This window comes from Onychostoma macrolepis, chromosome 18 (genome assembly GCF_012432095.1).
Source record: "Onychostoma macrolepis isolate SWU-2019 chromosome 18, ASM1243209v1, whole genome shotgun sequence".
NCBI lineage: Eukaryota > Metazoa > Chordata > Actinopteri > Cypriniformes > Cyprinidae > Onychostoma > Onychostoma macrolepis.
The window spans coordinates 20,270,313-20,293,722 of record NC_081172.1 but is presented as its reverse complement, the minus strand read 5'-3'; the positions used below and the strand labels follow the sequence as shown (position 1 = coordinate 20,293,722).

The following is a 23,410-nucleotide window of genomic DNA, read 5'->3' as shown; positions in this document are numbered from 1 at the left end:
AACAAGTAAAATGCATTCTTTTCTTTTTTAGATATCCATCCATCTCTTACTCCTTTCATTTTCCTTGTGTGTCCTTACCTTTTTAATAAACACATCCCGTCCCTCAGTCAGTATGACAGGTTGTTCCACAAAATCGTTTTTTATTAATGTTGTGGAGCATCTTGTTCTTACTTTTACTCTTTAATCACCACCTCTGTCACTCTCTGCTAATTTAACACCCCTATTTTCAGTAGCCTGTCACTCTTTCTCTCACTACACAACATCCCCTGATAGCTTTAGATGTAACTCACAGTTAATTGCTTTAAAAACACAATCTGAATGTCAGGCACTTGAAAAGATTTTGGAGGGGGCAAGGTAAATAGCTGAGATGAAACACAAATGGAGGAAAGATGAGTGACTCTCATCAGCCTGCAGTCCCAATGCCCTGTGGCTGCAGAAAACAATGTCTGCAGCGGGGAAATGTGCACGGTCCTTGAAGCCGTGGTTATATTTAATATATTAATGAAAGTTTTAGAGAGGCCTGTGGATAATAAAGGTACTTGTAAAAGTTTAGTCTTGCAGGAAAATTAAAAAAAATGAATGTCAAGGAAAAATTTAATAGGGGAGACACAAATTTCTCAAAGTAGGTTTGTTTTTGTTTGCTTAGCCAATGTATAAAAATTATAGTTTTGAGGAATTCTATATTCCAGTTCTAAATAAGACAATTAAAATCTAAGAATATTCTAATTAAGAGACATTTGTGCAGTTGAATATAACTTTGTTTAAAAGAAGTACACTTTCTCATGCTTTTAAAAAGAAGACCTTATTATGGAAATAATATATTTTAAATATACTTTTTCTTGAATGCACACTGAACATAATGTTTTCATGCACTTAATTGTATGTTAATTGCAATCAAATTAATATTAATTTTAGTTTTAATACAATTAGCTGAATTGTGTGCGTTTTGACCCAAGTAGGACTTAAAGACAGTTTATCAGTTTATCAGTCTGCGGTCAAATCTGCAAAGGCTAATTATTTTTCTGATTTAAAATTATTTATTAACCGTTTTCAGTTATTAATTCTGTTGTTAATCCTTCCGTTAATACAGTGCCTGTTGCCTCCGATGCTCTATGTGAAAGCTTCTTGAGACACTTCACTGACAAAATCTCTAATTTGAGACCCAAATTCTGTTCTCCTCACACTGAACCCCCTCCTTTTTCTCGGCATCCTGTTTCTTGGGATGTTTTTGAACCCATTTCCTTGCAATCACTCAAAGACATCATTGCTAATATTAAACCACCTTTTTGCCTTATGAAATCATACATCCTAAATTTTTTTAATTAATTGCTGACACTGTCGGGCCAGGTTTGGTGTCTTTTTTCAATAAGTGCCTTTTAACTGGCTCTGTTCCTGCTACTCTTAAAATGGCTACTGTCACTCCACTTCTCAAGAAGCCTTCACTAGATCCTTCTATCCTGAATAACTTCCATCCCATTTCTGTTTTGCCATTTATCTCAAAGATTTTAAATAAATTTAAATTTAAAAATTGTTTGACCAAGTTCTAAATCGTAACTGTATTTCTGAAATTTTTCAATCTGGTTTCAGATCTGCTCATAGTACTGAAACGGCCCTTCTCAGAGTGTTAAACGACATCCTTTTTGCTACCGACTCTGATGATTCTGTAGTCCTGGTTCTTTTAGATTTATCAGCAGCATTTGATACTGTGGACCACTCTATACTGATATCTAGATTAGGGTCAGACGTGGACCTAAAAGGTACGGTCCTTAAGTGGTTTCAGTCATTTTATCTGACAGAATTATTTTTGTCAAATTAGGTAACTTGTCTTCCCCTGTTTCTCATCACACCTGTGGCCTCCCCCAAGGCTCGGTATTGGTGCCCTCCCTTTTTCCCCTGTGCATGTTTCCTCTGGGTTCCATTCTAAGAAGGCATGGGGTGTCTTTTCATTTTTACACTGACGATACCCAGATTTATTTACCTATTAAGAGAAATGATCCTTCAGCACTTAGTACTTTACGAAGGTGCTTAGACAAGGTCAAAATCTGGTGAGCTCAAATTTTTTTAACGTTAAATAAAGATAAAACAGAAGTAATTGTTTTCAGTCCTACTGATCATTCTCAGGCTACGAGCCTAGATCTGGGCAGCTTATCGGCCTTCAGATCTTCTCGTGTGTGAAATCTGGGCGTCCATTTTGATGAGTCATTAAAATTGGATAAACATATCTCTTCTGTAATTGGTTCCAGTTTTTACCAACTCCGCTTGCTGTCTAAAATCAAACACTTTTTAAATGTTATAAGGTTAGAGATGGCTGTCCACGCTCACTATATTGCGGTATTTCAAAGTCACAAATTACTCGCCTACAATTGGTCCAAAATGCTGCTGCTAGATTTCCTCAAAATAGTCGCAAATGTGACCACATCACCCCTATACCGAGGGCCCTCCATTGGCTGCCTATTCAATGTAGAATCGATTTTAAAGTTCTCTTACTGGTGTATAAATCTCTACATAACCAAGCCCTAGTTATCTCTCAGAGCTGCTGCATTTTTATACTCCCACTAGAAGCCTAAGATCCAGTGATCAGAATCTCCTTTTAGTCCCACAGTCCAGACTTAAACGTAGAGGGGATTGAGTTTTTTCTGTGGTTGGGCCTCAGTTATGGAACAATCTGCCGATTGAGATTAGAGTGGCACCTTCCCTATCCATTTTAAAAACACACTTGTTCAATCTGGCCTACTAATATTCTCATTACACTGTATTATGGTCTTGATTATTACTCTGTCTTCAGAATGTTTATCTGTCATTCCTTTTTGGTTTTTAAATTCAAATGTTTTATTTTTTCTGTTTTATGTGTTTATGGTTTGATTTTTATGTACAGCACTTTGGCCAGTCTTGTAGCTGTTTTTAAATGTGCTTTATAAATAAATGAACTTGAACTTTAAAATGCATTTATAGCTTTAAATGAAATATCAAATACACACTGCAATTATGTAAATCAAAATAGGAGTACTTAAAAGCAAGACTTTATAATAAGCAAAAAGATGATTAAAATATAACAATTTAAAAATGTTAAAATTAAAATAATCTTTTTAATTTGACTTTATTACAAAATTTTACTTTTTAAAGAAACAGTCATGAAAGTGTGCTTTCTTTAAGTACAACTAAATTATATTTTATTGGTATTACGTTATCTGCAAGTGCAGTTTTTTAATACACTATTAAGATTTAAAATACAATACATTTATTACAATTGAATTCACTTATTTTTCAAAAGAGAATGACTAAAAACTTTTGTAATTACTGAGATACTGACTGTGACAACTAGCCCCATACTCCCCTACAATAAGCAAATGGTAAATTGTATGGAGACATTAAAAAAAAAGAAAAAAAGAAAAAAAGAACTGCATTAGTGGATATTGAACTGTTTCTGTCCTTGCACAAAATGGAAGCTATAACTTTGCAAGAGTAGTTTTCTATCTCAAAAACATCATTAGGTTTCCAGACATGGGTATGTCTGTCCCATTTGCAGATGTGGATCATTTATATAGAGACCATTGGGAGTTGGTTCATTGAAGAGCTGTTGCATACAAATGGGAATAAAACCCATCTACACTCTTGAATGAGGCGATTTTCTGTAAATAAATCTTTAATGAGAACACTGGATAGATGAAAATATTTTGTAGCATTATGCCTCAGCTATTTTGCTGCTTGAAAACACAAGGCTACAACAAATAATCTGCTATTCTGAATACATAAAACATATATAAACACACACACAGAGACATTTGACATTTAAAAATAACAAGAAATCATATCTACAGTGAATTATTTTAGATATTAGAGTTATTAGAGCTACATCAGCCTCCACGAATGGCCTTTGCATTTAATTTTCACATTTTTAAATAGTATATTCACATACTGATACAGCAGAGCTCAAATGAAAAGCAGCGTAATCATGCCTTCATTTTACTGGGATCCACTGAATCGTCCATGAATGGTCCATTTGAGAGCTGAATATATGCCAGAACTAAATGCAAGCGAGTGGCCAGGGTCATGTTTCTGATTGCAGAAGCAGTGCGCTGAAAATTCCTAAGTGGCTCAAAAACATTTGCACACAAATTAACACCTAAAATAGGCTCATGCATCACACTCACATCTACATTTGTGGAATGTTCCATTGCCAGAATCTCTTTCGCTTTTTCTCAGCAGTCATGTCGGGAATGCATATAAAGCAGAACGCAAGTTTCAGGGCTTTAGCACAACAAAAAAGATGAAAAAATACCACACCAGAAGCAAGCATACGTACAGCTATCAGCATTTACATATTCATACATACTAAGATTGTAATTAAAGGAATAGTCTTGGCCTAATGCATGTAATCAACAGCATTGGTGGCATCACATGTGACATGTTGAATTATTAATTTTCACTTTTTTCCTAGTTTTCTTTAAAGGGGATGTCTAATGCTATTTCATGCGTTCTGACTTATTCACAGTGCTGAAGAGTTGGATTCTCATCAACCAAAATCTCAAAAAATGAGTTTTTCTGTATTTCTGTGCCAAAGACACTCCTTCAGGGTTTGTATAAGATTCAGAATGTTTTTTCGAGTATGGCCCTCTATGACATCATAAAGGTCGGGATCCGATTCCGGATCGGATATACATGGCTGGATCTGATTTTTAGCCATATTTAAGTCAATAAAGCTGTTGTTCCTGTTTTATGATTCCACAGCATGCCCCTATGAGCTTGACTGCTCGACTGAGAAGCGGTACATCTGTACGTATCTTTTATAAATCTGACAAAACTAAAGACACTTCGGAGATATGAAGAATGCAATACTACTCTATAGGTACACAAGATCAACATGATATTGACAGAAACTGTGTGTTATGTCTGCTTTGAAAATAGAAAATAAAATAAATAAATAAATAAATAAATAGGTTTTAGGTGTTATGTTTTCATTGCAAAAGAGATTTGTCTGTGTTTTATCACACTGCTTAATTTTGTGGTTGATTATTTTAACATTTACATTTTAACATTCACATCTTTATTTTTTTTATTTTTTAAGTCTCTCCGTAATCCAGATCTCTGCTTTTTTTTTAATTTATTTCTTTTATAGGAGGGACAAAATCAACATTATGCCACAAGTGCAAGTTAACTTGTGCTGAACCCAGAACATTCCTTTAAACAGTCACACACACATTAGACAAAACAGTGATGGAATACACTGTTTTATGCAGAACAACATAATTAAAAACAAACAAAAAATAATGATTTGCGATGTATACATTTGGAATGTTTTATTTCAGTATGCCATATGGTTTCTGCCTGAGCTAGAATACTAAAATGTATTTATTTTAGTTTTTTCCTTGCACACACGCCCTCACAATCCCATTCTTTGTCTGTCTCACCACAAACGCATATACTCGTGACAGTATTTATCCTTCTCTATTCAACTCTCTCCTCAAGCTTTTCTGTCTATGCTCTTACATTTGCATTCAATAAATGACAGAACATCTGAGAAGCGAGTTATGTCCATTCTTCCTTCTTTGTACCCAATAACCTTCATTTCAGCATATACGTCACTTTCATCCACTCAAGGGCTTCAGATTTATTCTCCAGTGCTTCATTCAAACCAAGACATCTCCACTTCTATCCATCCGAGAGTAACCATTACTGTCATAACCCCCTGATCTATCATTCCTGAGGCTTGCAATCAAGGGCAAATCTGAACAAACCAACTTCCTGTCTCATCTTAAGATTTGTTGCATCTCTGATCACATTTTAGTCGCATGTTAGCATACAAATCACTTCCCTTTCAAAACATCTAGCTCTTCCTTATGGCATGCTAACCTTGAATTTGAATTCTAAAGGCATTTACTACATCTCATCATGCAACTAGCGCATTTTTATCCCACAATCGCTTACTAAAGCAAACAGTTTAGCAGACAAATGCCTCTCTTGTGATTCCTTAAACTGGATTTTCACATTGCGACATCTGATCTTGCTGCTTACTCTAGTTGTGCTTAGATGATAATATTTTTAGGTGTGGGTGCTTTAATCTACCATGAACTTGCAACTCTATGAGCTTTCATCACAAGATTTCATCCAAACCTTCTATACTTCTTCCTAGGGATTTCTCAGCCCATTGACCTATCCTGGTGTTTCTGGTTATTTCAGTTCCCCTGATCACCTGCCTGCCTCCTATAGGCTTCATTAAGCAGCTGTATCTCTTCTTGGTAACCTCCAGCCTCCTGGTGCTGTCTCCGGCTGTTCTGTCTATGCGCTTCCACTGTATCTGGAATGTGGATGTTAATGTTGTCCGCATCCGGGTTGCTTGTGGGGATCAGCAGCGAGTACGAGGCCGTTTCACCTAGGTCACATGAGACAAAGCGGTTCTCACGACGAGAGTAGCGTAGTGAAGGTGAGCGTGCATGTGTGGATGACTGGCTGATGTTGGAGACAATAGACACGCTGTCCATGGCCTCCTCATTGTCGCAGATCTCCAGAACCTCCAGGTGAATTTTTACGTTGGTGTCTGCGACTCCACCCCCTACTCCAACTCCACCACCCCCAGTGCTAGAGTTGTGCTCTTCAGCACTAGGTTCGTGACCCACTGATTTGGAGCGGTACACCTCAACTTTCTTGGCGTTGTTGGGGGAGATCTTCAGGCCATCGCTGCTGACTTCATAGGTGGAGAGGGACAGTGTTTTGCCCGTGGGAGCATGGAGGGAAACGGTGCCCTGGAAGGCACATAATGGAATGGCCAACCCAGCTGTGGATCTCTGTTTGGAAATGAAAAGGCAGAGATATATTCTGTCAAGTGTCAAACAGTATGATACACAAAAACAGACACACACACACACACACACAAACAAAATGGAAACTTAAGTTTAAATGCTGCTTTAAAATGTAAAATAATGAAAATATTAAAGGAACAAAAATCAAAGAAATGCTAAAGTTACAGCTTACAGGGAAACAGTCATCAATTTAATTATTGATAGAAATCAAGCATACACTATGAATACTTAAAATTGATTAGTCAAAAAAAGCAATTTATGCAATTTAAACATAATATTTTATAATAATTATTTTAAAGTTACCTCTATCTGTAAATTGCATGATTGTCATAGGTACATTTAGATGGTTAAATTGAGTAGCACCTTTCAAAAATAATTTTTATTATCTACCCACCCTCCAAACTTGTGACTTTTCCATAGAGGACACCTAAAAGCTGCTTTTTTTTCTATGCAATGGAAATGCTGATCACTGGTTCATGTACTATTACAATTATGGCTGGTTTCTTAAAAACAAATGGAAAACTTGGGATATCATCCCAGATATCCTTTTTCAGGCTTCCCTCGAAAAATCAGTGCATTATGGACCTGTTTATAATATTATGAAAACATTTCTAGTGCAGATACAGTATCTGAAAACAAATATCTGAACTGTGCCAGCTATGTAACTACCAATTATATTATTATTATGCACTCTTTCATCATTAAATGAGCTTTTAGTTTATCTGGGTAAATGGTAACACATTTTATTAATGTGGTCTACTGCAATGACGTTTAATGATTATGAAATTTAGCTTAACAGGATGATACTATGCTGGACATGGAGATATAAAAAATAATAATACAATAAAATAAATTTTGAAAGTCCAAAGCTTTAAATAACACACAAAGTCAATGACATTTAAACAGCAGTCCAATAAATGTGATTCTTATCGCCAGGCGTTTTCTGTGATTTTTTCAGCCCTGTGTATATATCAGGCTCGTTGAAAACAAAAGCTCTGGTCAAATTATGACAAACACCCATGGCTCTATTGTGCCATCTTTCTCCCGTCAGCATCTTCAGTCATATACAGTAACGTCACACTGCAGAGAATTTCAGTTTAGTGGAATTGTCATTATCATTGATATGCTCCTTTCACGATAAAGAGACACAGTCGGCATGGAGCTTGCGCGTAATAGATTGAAATGCCACACTTGACTGAGGACTGCGAATAATTGAAGCATTTTGATTTGATGTCATCTGACCATTCGGCACAGCAGCCATAGATAAGGATCTCTTTCTACCTTCTTTTATTCCTGATCTCTTGTTATATTATAGAAAGGCTGAGGAATGAGATGTCAACAATATGATGTGTTCCTCCAGCAGGCTTTGCCCAAAACACAGCATATCATTCAAATGAAATAATGCTCATCAGAGGTTGTAGAGACCATGTGACTGGGGAAAGGGTATGAGTTGCATGTGAGTTCACCCACCGGATAAGTTAGAGGCACTGGGGCGATGAAGGATAATAACCACATCAGAGTCAAGGCAGGAAAGCAGACAGAAAAAATGGCAAATGCAAACAAGACCCAGGCTTTTTATGATGTTTATGATTACGTGTGCGAGTGGCCTAGTTTCCCATAATTCCCCTGCGAGTCAGTCAATATGCAGTGAGGAGTGTTGCTGCAGACGCTCAATCACATGAATCTTCTGTCACACCTACACAAATATAATGCCTCACTCATTCACGGAAATGACTGATTTCTATTCACAGAACAACTCATCTTAATCTTACATAAATGACATTTAGCAAGCAAACATACAGTTGAGGTCAAAAGTTTACATACCCCTTTCAGAATCTGCAAAATGTTAATTATTTTACCAAAATAAGAGGGATCATACAAAATACATGTTATTGTTTATTTAGTACTGACCTGAATAAGATATTTCACATACAAGATGTTTACATGTAGTCCACAAGATAAAATAATAGTTGAATTTATAAAAATGACCCTGTTCAAAAGTTTACATCCCCTTGATTCTTTATACTGTGTTGTTACCTGAATGATCCACAGCTGTGTTTTTTTTTTTTTTTTTTTGTTTAGTAATAGTTGTTTATGAGTCCCTTGTTTATTCTGAACAGTTAAACTGCCTGCTGTTCTTTAGAAAAATACTTCAGGTCCCACAAATTCTTTGGTTTTCCAGCATTTTTGAGTATTTGAACCATTTCTGATTACACTGAGGACAACTGAGGGACTCACATGCAACTATCACAGAAGGTTCAAATGCTCACTGATTCTCCAGAAGGAAAAACCATGCATTAAAAGCCAGGGGGTGACATGTTCTTAATGTAACTCATATATAAGATATTTCATGCATGCACAGTTTTATGGCAGCTTTAATCGCCTTTTTGGTAACTTCACGACTTAATTGATCACAACATTGCATGCTCGTAGTTTCTTTTACGATTTGATATGAAATGATTACAGGCTATGCGCGCGCCGGCGCCTTTGTGCGTGTAATTGAAGAGCACGCGCTGCGTTTCCGCGCTAATTTGACTCACGCCTGGGCTGAAGTGAAATTGGAGCACGCGTCTCAAATGTCTCTTGTTTGATGTGCTCGTAAAGACGTTCTGCGAATGAATAAATGCATTTCTTGTCAAGAAAAAAGAGGGTGGCCAACCCTATGCCCTGCCCCTGCGTTAACGGCATTAAATAATTTGAACATGTTAAACTGAAAAAAAAAAAAAATCATCGCCTGCGTTAACGCGCTAATTTTGACAGCACTAGTTCAAATACACAAAAATGCTGGAAAAACAAAGAATTTGTGGGACCTGAAGGATTTTTCTGAAGAACAGCAGGCAGTTTAACTGTTCAGGACAAACAAGGGACTCGTACCATTCAGGTAACAACACAGTATTAAGAATCAAGGGGATGTAAACTTTTAAACGGGGTCATTTTTTATAAATTCAACTATTATTTTCTCTTGTGGACATATTTTAACATATTTTATGTGAAATATCTTATTCAGGTCAGTACTAAATAGACAATAACATGAATTTTGTATGATCCCTCTTATTTTGGTAAAATAATTAACATTTAGCAAATTCTGAAAGGGGGATGCAAACTTTTTCCCTCAACTGTATGATCTGAGTTTTCAATATACTCACAATAACTAATCTGCCCCAGGTGCTAGCTCTGACCTGTCCTTCTACTCTGGGTCATTGCCACCAGAGAATCTGAAGGTCTAAGTTGAGATTTAGCGTCCTGCTTTTAGTATCAGATACACAGTGACAGTCATAGTCTTCTGTGCTGCAGCAGCCCAGTAGGGTTTCCAAGTCACAAGAGAGTATTTTATAAACCTGCTGTTTTGGCACCAAACATGCTAAGAGCCTAAACTAACCCAACTGTATTTTTCTCTTTGCAACTCCCAATTACCCGCTGTTTCAAAGTGATGGCTTGCGGTAGAGCCCACTGCAGCGGGGCACATAGAGGAACTGCTTTTGTTGTCATAAATCATATATTCCTCATAGCAAAAGGCCTTTAAAAGAGAAACAGAAAATTGTTTTCATCATACCGAATGGTACCAAAAGAAGGGAAGAAAACCAGAAGAAATATCAGCTTTATGTGTTTAAATGGGTCATATAATTAAACAAATTTTCTCCGATCTTTTAAAATAAATGAGTTCTGTACTATCATTACGAAATCATTACAAAAATACAATCTATAGAAAGACCAACTAAGCTGACCACATTTACCCATCAACAATAATTGTGTACTGTTAACTGAATGATAGGACAGTGCAAACTGTACTCAAACCTGCTCTTATAATTTGTATACAGTATATTAAATCAAGATCACAAAAAAAGATGGATGGATAGATAGATGGTTGGTTGGATGGATGGACGGATACGCTATATGGACAAAAATATCGGGACACACTTTAAATATATTGACATTCATATGGGGTTGGTCCTTCCTTTGAAGCTATAACAACCTCCCCTCTCCTGGGAAGGTTTTCTCTGAATTTTGGAGTGGTTCTGTGGAAATCTTTCCTGTTCAACCAGTAAAGCATTTGTGAGGTCATTCACTGATGTTGGACGAGAAGGCCTGGCTCGCAATCTCAGAGGTGAGTTGGCTTTATATATTTACTATTGCGCTAATAAAGTTAATTTCATGCTTAAAATCATGCTCCTCCCGAACTTTGCTAATAAAACATCATTTGATGGTGTTGAGGTCAGGGCTCAAGTTCTTCAACACCAAACCCATCCAACCATGCCTTTATGGACCTGGATTTGTGTGCCGAGGCACAGTCATGCTGGAAAAGGAAAGTGCCATCTCTTCCAACAAAGTTAGAAGCTTAGTATTGTCCAAAATGTCTTGGTATGTTAAAGCATTTCCCTTCTGGAAGTAAGGGGCCTAGCCTAACCCCTGTAAGGGAAACAGGTCAATTTAGCTTAAAAAGAATAATTTATGATTTTAAAGGGAATTTGAACAGGATCACTGTTTCATGGCTGATCACTGAGTCGGCCAGTGATTCACTGAACGAGCCGTATAACATAAATTCTGCACTGGATATTAAAATCCAAAATATAGTGAAAACACTATTAAATAGCACAGTAACAAGATCGGCAGTTTAAGACATTAACTTGTAAGCACAAAACACAAGATACTTCTCTTTTCAATATAAATAAGACTTTATTGGATAACTCTAAGACATGTAAACTAATCTAACACATGAACACACGCATTCACACATTCACTCATTGCAGTAAGAGAGAAAGTGAGGAAAGGATGAGTTTAAGAGAATGAAAATGTGAAATCCCAAGTTTACAGCAATATGTGCTATTGCATAGACCTGAACAACCATCAATCACTTAATTAACCCTCGCATTGAGTTTCTCAATAAGGCTAAAATTTATATTAAATGCACCAATTCAGCTAAAATCTGGAGGTTACTTGCTTGCGTTGCCTTTGTGTTAAGGGATTCCCTTTTGTTGTCATCTTTGCAGAAAGGGGGTTTCCCAAGGTTGCTGATTGGTTGGAGGTTCAGTAATCGTTGAAGTGATATCTTGGGAAGCCAATGGTTGGGCGATGGCTGAAGAGGCGGAGTTTTGGCTTAAACTGAGAACACAAAACTCACAACGGAAAAGAAAAGAAACTAAAGTAAAAGAAAGAAAGGATGTAACGAGACTAGGTGGTTTTTCTTCTAATTGTGGTGTTAAGTAGCAGCTGGTGTGCAGGCCGAAGCACGCTCAAAGAGCAGCGTCAAAACGCGGTGGCAAAAAGCAAAAGCAAAAGAGAAGAGAGGGTGGATTGATGATGTCCTGAGTTTTTAAACTCGGCTTTTGGACACATCCCAACTGGTGTCTTGACCAATTAGATACTGTCTTAGCTCGGGGTGTTGCTGTGTTTCTCCTCCCAATACATAAATCTATGATGTTATCTTATCAGTCACATGGTCCGAACTTTACACGCTCTTGCAAAGTATACTTTCGGATGTGATTTCCATAACCAGAATATGATATACATTTAACAAAGAATTAATGGAAAGAAGCGTTTCAAGCTAGAATTGTCACACACATACATACCAAACGAATATAAACCCTTAAGCTATTCAATAGTTATTAAAAAGACATACACAATAAGTGAATAGAACATGATAGTCACATGTGTGGGTGATATACATAATATGGAGTTATGCATAGAAATGATTAGTTGCTCCCAAGTCCTTTTAAGATGATTTTGGTGCATCTACACATAGAAGACAGTTTCTGTGCCATTCTGTGAACATAAGGACATGTTCTGTGAAGACCAGAGAGGTTAAAAGGTCTCCTAAGGAATTTCAGTCTAAGTCTTTGTCTTCTAGGTGGGGGAAACCAATCCAAGAAAGTCTGTAGCTTGTGATTTCTATCACAGATTTACATGGGATGGCCATGTGGTGCATCTCTTTGACCATTAATCTTGGCTATTTGCCCCAAATTTGACAATCTCCTTCCTGAGTTGGAATTGTCAATAAGTGTTCTTTTGTTTTAATGTTGTGAGATGCTCAAAGCTGCTAGTTAGTGGACTTGCTTCAGACTATTGGCGCCAGGATCTGGACAGATTTATGACATTGTCTTGTGGCCCTGTTTGTGGAATTTGGCTCCTCATGTTTCAACCATGTTCTGATCGAATCTTAAATTGTCTGATTCGCTCTCTGATACCCCACACCCCTGAAGAACAGCCCCATACCATTATTCATCCTCCACCAAATTTTACAGTTTGCACAGTGGAGTCAGGAAGGTAACATTTTTCTGGCATCTTCCAAACCCAGACTCATTCATCAGACTGCCAAACAGAGAAGTGTGATTCATCACTCCACGGAACATGTTTCCACTGCTCCAGAGTCCAGTGGTGGCATGCTTTACAACAGGGGTCTCCAACACGTTGCTCGCGAGCTACCAGTAGCTCATGGCCAAGATGTACTTTTCATCTAATCAGAGTGAGATAATATAGACAGGTGTCCCACCCCCTCCAATGCAAATAAATTATTTGTTTTGACATATCAGCCGTGAAATGATTTTAAAGTCCCCCAGTAGTCAAAACTTTTATCCCTTAAAACTCATCTCTGATCATCAAAATTACATATTTAAATGTTTTTTTTTCTTGTGAAAATAATTTTCTCATGCCTTAAAATAGCTTCAATGTAACTCTACACCCTTACTACACGCAGATCTACACAAAATTAGCCCCGCCTCCACTCAGTCACACCAGCCAGGGCCTCCTGATCCACAGATAATGACTGATAAAACTATGTTTTTACTAGTGGACAACTACAGTGGATACTGTAACAGTTGTTAAAGTTACTTACTTGACGATGTTGTGTCCTCAAAATGCAGCCAAGTTTGTGGTTTGCGCCCACAAGCATATGTGTGTGTGAAGTGCGGACGCCAATGCGGGAGAGGTGGGTCTGACTCCGGGCTACTTTTACACTGTTGCCTTGGGTTATTATTCAAGTTAGTAGTTCTAAATTCACGTTAAACCACAGCTTCATGGGTTTTTGCTCTATTTTTTTTTTTTTGGTTTTGTGCTGGTAATCCTATTGGTATATTTTTCATGCGATCTCTATGCGTGCTATGTGGAGAGAGGGATATGCTAATGATAGGAATATATCCCTTGACGTGATTGGTTATTGAATTTTGTAACGTAGAAAACTGAGGGCTGTTTCAAACCTCGTTTCTGGGACTGCCTTTGGGAAACTAGTTTTAAGGAGAAAAAAAACTCAGCAATGGTGTTAATTAATGGATTGGCACATGGTTTGTCTAAAAGCAACTTAAAACAGCACATAGACAAATAAACAACGTAAAAAACTTGATGTTCACTACAGGGGGCTTTAATTTAATCTCATTTAGTATTTTAATTATCATTATACTTGTATTCGATCTCGATTTGTAAACCCATATTTGATCAGCGCAAGGGTGTAAATTTCATCTGACAGTAGGGGGGGACAATAAACATAAAATTTCTCATGAGCAATTTTTGAACGGGACACAAATAATACAGACAAAATTTTACTTGTAAGGATAGATATGTGTACATAGCATGGAGACTGTGTTTAAATATGAGTTCGGTTCATAGGTACACCATGCGGTCATATTATAATTATTAAATTATTTTGCGTCCTCCACATAGTATTTTAGGTTTCGTTTGGGACTGAGGATGTGTTTTATTTAGATATTCAACCACATTAAGCCCACTGATCTGCTACTTAAAGGTGCAGTAGGAGATCTCGGAAAATGCTAACTTTAGCCTGATCGCACTGAAAGCGAACGTCCCACCCTCCCTGCAATCACCGTCCAAAGCCACGCCCCCTGAACGCACATAAGCTCAAGCAGTCAGAGACAACATAAATTACTACAATAGGCTACATCAATGGTTTCCAATTACAGTCCTCGCGCCCTCTCCGCTCTGCACATTTCATATGTATATCTTATCACGTCCGATGATTGTTCTATTCGACCATAAGTCATAAGTGCCCTGCGAAGTGGACATCACCAGATATTCCGCCATGATTCCAGTTCGAAGCGAGCATTTATGTTCCATACAAAGGGCATTAAAGTGTGCCAGACCTGAATTTAAATTGTATTTATTTACAGAGGTATATTATGTCACACTTCACACTTCTCTTTCGTCTGTGTGTGAGGAGCAGCGCAAATTCGTGAGTGAATGTTCTGAAGTGAAATAAACGGATTTTCCCTGCTCAGGGAGTAGGGAGCAATGAACACTGTGTAGGGAGCATGTCAATCGGAACACAGTTCATGCACGGAGCTCTCTTCTAACAAGCTGGTTATCTGATTCAGGTGTGTTAACTAATGCCGAGTTCACACTGCACAATTTTCAAACTCGTCGGATCGCTGTTGTTTTCACACTGCGTGACTATCTGGGGTAGCATTCAGTCGCTGCTGTGTTTACATTGCACGATGGATCGGCGACAGGGGCTTTCACATTGCACTATTTCACAATAGGAAGAATCGCCGACAACTCTGTCTGATCCGCAAACTACGTTTCACACCAAAACACACGCGAGAAGTGATAAGGAAATAACGCGAGAACCTGCGTGCGTCAGACCGTTGTTCTCGAGGGAGACTGGAAGTATTAAAAAAATATAGCCCGCAAATTGTCTGTGTGCTGATTTCCAGCTAAAAAAAGAAAAACAGATTATGCAGGAGGGAGATGCAGGGAACAGGGATTGTGTTCTGCAAAGAGTGGTAAATAATAATTTTGCAGTAACTGTTATGCTGATGTTGCGGCTGGTCAAGCGTTTGTGCTTGTTTCTGTATGATATAATTGTACATATTAAAATACTGATATGGTCTATAACTTCTCACCGAACTTCCCTCTGCCCTGTATCTTTGTCTCTCATTGGCTGAAGGTCATCGTGATGTAGTTTTCAGTCAGAAATCATTGCACACAGCGTGACTGTGAATCGCAGACAGCTCCAGATATTTAGCATGCCAAATATTTCACGGGCGTCGGCAACGTGTCGGCGATTCCCTCAGATCGCGTCTTTGGTAATTCACACTGTGCGATTGTCACTCGCGTGAACGAGCTCCGATTTGCCTCCGATGTCGGGCATTTGTCGGCGATTTATCAAAACCTGTCGGCGATTGAAAAATCGGGCTAAAATCGTGCAGTGTGAACTCGGCATAAGCGAGACATGCAAAATATGCAGAGCGGGGGACGCAAGAACTGGAACTGGGAAAAGCGCTGGGCTACATCATGTGTCATTCACCGGTGAGAAAACTTTACAGCACAGTTAGTAAAAGTACTACAATACCAGGAAGGAACATCGGGTTGTTGATGTTTGCCTGCCATTCTGACTCTGTCTGCACAGCGTGCCTGAACGCGCTGATGACATATCCTGTCTGCGCGAACAGGGTGCGCAGAGGTATGCTAATACATACGTCGACAGGCAGGTAGGAAAGACAATTAAAACACTCGGACCGAGCGTTTTAATTGGACAAACATTTCTTGGTCCTACACCTTCCACAGAATATATAATATATACCACTTAACTTAATGATTGCTATCAGGATGTGAAGAGACTTTCGACCAGAATAACAAAAAATGTTTCTGAAGACAATCACCTAAGGCACCTTTAACATCAGATGAGAGTCCCATGCAGGCGCAACACGTTTTTAATGTTTTTATTCCACTGTTCATGAAAACAAAACGTGCATAGTGCTGCTACTTTTGTTGGTTTTCGACATGAAACTGATTTCAGTGTATCAGTTTATCAGTACTTTTTGAACATTTCTAGCACATTTTAACATGTATTATACTATGTTATACTATGTATAACAGTTTGGATTGATACATTATTTAAGAGATTTAAGTATTGTATAACATGGGTAGCTCTCATCCACTTTCATTTTGAAAAATCAGCTCTTGAATGAAAAAAGGTTGGAGACCCCTGCTTTACACCAATCCAGCTGATGCTTGGCATTGTACTTGATGTGAGACTTAGCAAAGATGAAATGATGAAACTGACTTATTGCAAAGATAGCATCCTATTACAGTACCATGCTTGAATGTACATGAAAACTAAATTTTCCCAGCAGATGCCCAAGCTCCCTGCTCACCTTCATGAACATGCCATAGACCTGCTGCAGGGAGGCAGCAGACTGCAGATGTGACCAAAGCAATAAACTGCAATGCCTGTAATGTAAGATGCCTAAGACAGTGCGGGAGACGGGTAGGACAGCTAATTTGTCCTTGCAGAAGCAAAGACAAATTTGCCAGAATTAAAAGAAGTTTAAAATACAACACAACCAAGCAACAGATGAAATCATGTTTCAGCTTGTTGCATAGCTTGGATTATTATTAACCTACAATTGAGAATCATGATGAAAAATGCATTTAGGTGAAAAAAATGAATTTAAATAAGAGTTTGCCTGCAAGATGCCTCCAAGGCTAATGCCGAGTTCACACTGCACGATTTTAGCCCGATTTTTCACTCGCCGACAGGTTTTGATAAATCGCCGACAAATGCCCGACATCGGAGGCAAATCGGAGCTCGTTCACGCGAGTGACAATCGCGCAGTGTGAATTACCAAAGACGCGATCAGAGAGAATCGCCGACACGTCGCCGACGCCCGCGAAATATTTGGCATGCTAAATATCTGGAGCTGTCGGCGATTCACAATCACGCTGTGTGCAATGATTTCTGACTGAAAACTACATCACGATGACCTTCAGCCAATGAGAGACAAAGATACAGGGCAGAGGGAAGTTCGGTGAGGAGTTATAGAGCATATCAGTATTTTAATATTATATCATACAGAAACGAGCACAAACGCTTGACCAGCCGCAACATCAGCATAACAGTTACTGCAAATTATTATTCACCACTCTTTGCAGAACACAATCCCTGTTCCCTGCATCTCCTCCTGCATAATTTGTTTTTGTTTTTTGTAGCTGGAAATCAGTGCACAGACCATTTGCGGGCTATATTTTTTAATACTTCCAGTCTCGCTTGAGAACAACGGGCTGACGCACGCAGGTTCTCGCGTTATTTCCTTATCACTTCTCGCCTGTGTTTTGTTGTGAAACGTAGTTTGCGGATCAGACAGAGTTGTCGGCGATTCTTCCTATTGTGAAATCGTGCAATGTGAAAGCCCCTGTCGCCGATCCATCGTGCAATGTGAACACAGCAGCGACTGAATGCTTCCCCAGATAGTCACGCAGTGTGAAAACAACAGCGATCCGACGAGTTTGAAAATCGTGCAGTGTGAACTCGGCATAATACATAGATCAAAATGATGTTAGTGGAGGAAGAAAGTCAGATCAACGCCAGTCCTCATATTCCACTATTCACAATCTATTAACCTTTCACACATGGGCATACATCAAAGTAGCATCAGTTATTAATTAAATAAACTGTCCTTGTCTATTTACATCTACGATAGAATTGACCCAATACTGGAACAGTGAATTGGATGTGTGAATGGTGAGACCACGCCTGTACAAACCAGCATGCATTTCTTAGCAAAACAGCAGTCAATCATGTCAATGTGTCAGACTAAGAGCCTCTGCCTGTCCCAGTGTGGATTGTGTTCTTGATACAATACATTCAGTGTGGAAATACACATAAATGGCTTGTTTGTGTGTTGTAATGAAAATAATGTACATAATAATGTGTCCAGTTGGAGGGATTGTCTACGCATTAACACTATTGTAATTTTAATCGAATGGCTTATTTTTGCATGGCTCTATTATAACTGGATCAATCTGTTTTTGGAAAGCATGAGGTAATTTATTTTCTGTTAAACTCATCAGTTCCATTAACACTCAACACGAAAACACTAAAAGTTGTGATGAAACGGAAGTAAAGACACAGCTTTTCTTCCATATTACGACGTAGGCTATGTGACAGATTAAATAAAATGAAATAAAATGTTGTACAGGGACTTGGTTTTATACATTGGTTGTTACTTAGAGATTTAGAATTTATTTTTGCTTTACACTTAATGTGTAGATATATCAACAGACTTACAGTACTGTCTGAACATTAGGAAAAATTACTATTATAAATTACTATTATAAAATTAAGTCAAAAATATATATATAAATGTGTGTGTGTGTGTGTGTGTGTATATATATATATATATATATATATATATACATATATATATATACATACTGTATATATAAGCGCACACACACATAAATTATGGATGAATCATTCACAGTAAGATCTCACATATTTTCCAAAGTGGAATTGAGCTACACATTCCTGTGAATGTGCTTCTAATTCATTAGCCACTATAGGTAAATAACTAGAAGAATAATACACTACAGTAACAGTATTGGTTGTGTCCACTATTACGTTTAAAATAAGGTGGATAATATGCATTGACAAAATTGATTTAGGGCAAATATTAAAATTATCTTAAAATTCTTATGCAATATTATTTAGAAAAGTATTCATAGTTTTGAAAAACTTACATAACATCTTTATAAAAAGCTCAAATTATCTGATATTTTCAAGAGACTTGAGATATAATTTCCTGTTACTGTAGTTTTCTTGTTACCTGACAACTAAATGGAGTAACTCCCCTTAAATCCCTTATGTCTGTTAAATAGATGTGATCTTACCTGTCTGGGTGTCCTTTCTGACTTACTCCTGCACCACTCCCAGTCAGTCAGCTCGATTTTACGACACTCCTCGTGGGACAGTCTCCTCTCGGGACCATCGAATACAGACGAGTCGTCGAGGTGAAGATCCTCATGATCGCAGGTAGAAACATGAGGTGAGACACTGCACGGTCCGTCCCTTTCTGTGGAGCTCTGAGGCTGGCTGTCTGCTCTCTCTTCAAGCAGCAGCTTGCTGTGAAGGGAGCTGTCCTCCGCTGCCGTGGTGCTGAACTTACCGATCTGACCACTGTCCAGCACCGCCACTCTGCTCTCAGAGAAATTGCAGCTGTATAAACTGTTAAAAGAGGGTTTCTCGATGGAAGGTGACTTGATGTGGGAGATCTTGTAAATGCCATAGCCTTGCTGGAATGAGAGGTTGAATTCAAATCTCCTTTTCTTTGCTGCAAAGGACACATAAAAGATAATGTGGCTATTTCTCACACACACAAATAATATATATTTATGGAAGACATATATTAAAATATACCATTTATACAACCTAAGACATTTTAAATGGATTGTTTAAAACAAACCACCAGGTTCTTTCAATAAACCTGCATAAAAATCCATTAAAACAAAATGGTCTATATCAGGCTGATGTTTTTTTGTTTTTTTTTTAATCAGTGTACCAACCGTTGGAAACCTCGGATCCTAAGCCTTGACGGCAGTTGATGAAGCAGCCGCACGGCAGATGGATCCAGCGCTCCGAAAGCACGAACAGAGGGGTGACCGCCGCAGAGAGCAAGGTCAGGAAAAAACAGAGAGTCTCCAAGGACGAGCTGTGCATGTGAACAGCATGACTCACCAGGATTTGGGTCTGCAAGGGCAACGTTTGCCAGAGAAAAATATAGGTGAATCACCAATCATTTCAGGATATTTAAACAGACCAAATGAAATGAAAAGAAACATTTACATTGACAGGTTATATTTAAAGGTCAGCCTGTATCATTGCCTTCAGGCCTTCCCTGATGTCGAACAGAAAATATATCTATGAATACAGTTGAAGATGACATTTTAGACTGGTGCAAGGTTTTTGTTGCACACTGTAAATAAGGCACTTTCCGCAGTTTCTCAGATTCCTAAATTAGTAAAATCCTTATGAAAACCACAAGGCTCTCTTTCAAAAAGGCCAGTTCTCTGAGGAACTTACATCACGGAGTTCCTGCTTGAAGTCTAAAAGCTGTCAATAGTTTCCCTAGTCACCCACTGTAAGGGGACAGCAAAGGCTTTGAGGCACTTGAAATATTAAGTTCCTTGACTACACAATATGATGAACTCCAGAGTATTCTGGCAGTCTAATGTAGAAATCAAACTATGGTGTGATTGCTTTTTGACCAGTAACTAATATGAAGGACCAATTTTTAAATATCGATTTTCTCCACTTTTTCACACAATAAGCAACAATCATTAGACTACAACATTAATCCATAACATGCATTATGACTATACTGAAGAAAAAATAAATTGCAAAATTGACAATATTGATCAGCAATGGTCTGTCTGAGGAGCCCCCAAATTAGGTATCAAGTAGCCTACCTTTTTATTTTGACAGTGTAACAATAATTAATACTTCAATATATCACTTAAATGATTTTTCAAGCAAAAAGTCATTGCTTTTATAGATCTCACCATCATTGGCATCCACAGAACCATTCGCGCCATGGCCAGAATCATCGAGAAGCGCTTCTGAGAGAAAAACACAGGGGAATGCCGTGCACTCTGAGCTTCATCTTTCTGGAAATGACCGGTTGCTGGAGAGTTTGAGAAAGAATACGTCTCCGGTTTGTTCTTAAAACTGCCAGTGTTTGAGTGGAATTCATTGTAGGCTCCCAAACTTTTCTCCAAGCTATCCCGTGACAGAGAGGGGATCTCACACAGCGGAGCCGACCCGGCAATTTCAAAATAGCTCGGGTAAAATGTTCTCAGGGCCTCCGTGGAGCACATGAGCTGGTAGATAAGAGGAATCGAGCAAACTACCAGCCCGCAGAAACACAGTGAGTAAACGGCGAACAGCAGTAGCACGTACAGACTATCGTTCTCCGGGAGACAGCCGAGAGAAGCGGGGGCGAAGCGACCCCAGCCACACACGGGCAGGACGCTGACCGTGAGACTCACCGTCCACACCGCCACAACAGCCACAAACACCCCGAGGGGTCGGTTAGCCGTCTGATACACTCCAAAGCGTTTTGTCACGTAGAAAGTGTAGGCAACTATGAGACAGGCTTTCATATTGCTTGACAACCCTTGAAAAACGTAAAGGAGTCCTGACAGAGTGCACATCGCTCCCGACCGGTTCGCATCTCCGCTCCTCCATTGCAAGATCATGAAGAGTGTGAGCGGCACGACGCTGATCAGGTCGTCTATGGATAAAGAGGCCACTATCAGACAGAGGGAAGACTTGCTTCTCATCCTGAGCAGCGACATAAGTGAGTACAAACCTCCTAAGCAAGTGACAGTGGCGATGGCGAAGGATAAACCAAAGAGAAGCTGCCAGTTGCCCTCGACTGCGTCCACATCCTCATATTGGTTGGTTTTGTTGGACAAAGGTGAGGCATGTGTCGCCGACATTTTCCTTCAGTCTAACTTTCACGACTTCACTCGTCTCATTCCCTCTCAGAGGATCCGGTGATCAGACCGAGCGCATGGAAGTTTCCTCCAGGTACAGCGCGCCACGAAGTGCTTATAGTTCCCCATCCGTTGGTCTTTACGCACTTGTGTTCAACAAACGTAGTGCATAATATAACCATTTTCCATTCAGCCTGCTACTTGCACGACGATGGCATTGTGGTTTCTTCTCCGAGAATGTGTGGATAGATGTGTCGCGCGCGCTTAGGTTGAGCGTGGCTCGTGCAGCACATTTCTTCAGTATGAATGAGCTCTCAGATGGGAGATGTTAGTAGAGGGGTGGAGCCACCTTCCTTCATCTGTCACTGCTGGACGAGGAACGTGCGCTTTGTATAAAAGACTAGCACTGTATATTACATTTGTTAGGTACCGGAATATATTATCATAGACTGGTAGCGCCACAAATTATTCGCATCCAAAGTAGACTACGTGTAGTTCATTAGTATTACAGAAGTGCAGTATGTATTGTGAACACAAAATGTATTCTCTAAAATAATCTGGTTAAATTTACAGGAAAATATGGCAACTGCGGTTGCAAGAAACAGTAATTCAGTATGCCATGGTGATGTCTGTGCGTTTTTAAACTTAATAGTAATAATATGTGATACCCAAAATCTGCTTTTTAATATAAAATGTACTAATAACCACCATACAATTACATATCAAATTACAATAAGAATGTATACAGTACACAGTTTTGCTACACAAACACAGAAAATAATAGATAATAGAGTAACACACAAAACACTAAAGTTATGCTATAAACATTAACAACATGACACACCTAATATAATATAATAATAATATGCATACAAGATAACAGAAATAAGAAGAAACATTGTCTTGCATACTTTTTGCATCCAAATTATTTTATGGTGTAGCTAAATCAGACATAATATATATTATAAATTTTGATCTACATGTTTTGATCAAAATGTATAAAATGTAATTTAGACTTCATGTGGTTAAATATAATACAATGTTTCACCATAGTAAGGTATGAACAGCGTATTTAAATAGTTTTTTCTTCTGTTAAATCAACTAATATTTTTCAGTGTAAATTGTGATCTAAATAGCTGATACTTCCAAATTAGCTATCACAACATTTCTAACTTAGTTGCTAACATAATTCAATTTCTGTGATTCTGAGAGAATTCAAGGCAAATAAATCAAAAAGGATACAGTTTGGATTGTCCAATAAGTTGCACTCTTAGGATAAGTTCAGTAAAGGAAAAATGCTGACATTGATCCAAAATGTCTCCTTGGGGAAATGTATATGCACTGTGGGTTAGACATCAGTCTTTTGCTGTATTGTTTACATAAAGGTAGCGATG

The 23,410-nt window shown here is 38.4% G+C and overlaps 1 protein-coding gene across 2 annotated transcripts; it reads right to left on the bottom strand.

Moving 5' to 3' along the window:
* Positions 1–3,633: 3,633 nt before the first annotated feature.
* LOC131524880 (probable G-protein coupled receptor 149) lies at positions 3,634–22,360 on the bottom strand. 2 transcript variants are annotated; one of them, XM_058752262.1, is made up of 5 exons: positions 21,890–22,360; positions 21,081–21,811; positions 20,085–20,268; positions 19,413–19,852; positions 3,634–6,782 (listed from the first exon to the last, which is right to left on the bottom strand). In XM_058752262.1, the coding sequence occupies exons 1-5, from the start codon at positions 22,017–22,019 to the stop codon at positions 6,174–6,176; spliced, it is 2,094 nt and encodes a 697-aa protein (XP_058608245.1). In that variant the 5' UTR covers positions 22,020–22,360; the 3' UTR covers positions 3,634–6,173. The 2 variants fall into 2 exon arrangements, with proteins under 2 accessions (XP_058608245.1, XP_058608244.1); XM_058752261.1 differs by having other exon boundaries at positions 21,081–22,360.
* Positions 22,361–23,410: the final 1,050 nt, after the last annotated feature.

What these genes read in the sequence shown, in the direction of transcription:
- LOC131524880 (XM_058752261.1), bottom strand. Translation starts at nt 22,019, where the DNA reads ATGTCGGCGACACATGCCTCACCTTTGTCCAACAAAACCAACCAATAT. An exon ending in AGGATCCGAGGTTTCCAACG is followed by an intron (nt 19,853 to 20,084) that starts GTTGGTACACTG and finishes TGTCCTTTGCAG; the next exon opens with CAAAGAAAAGGAGATTTGAA. An exon ending in CAGAAAGGACACCCAGACAG is followed by an intron (nt 6,783 to 19,412) that starts GTAAGATCACAT and finishes ATTTCCAAACAG; the next exon opens with AGATCCACAGCTGGGTTGGC.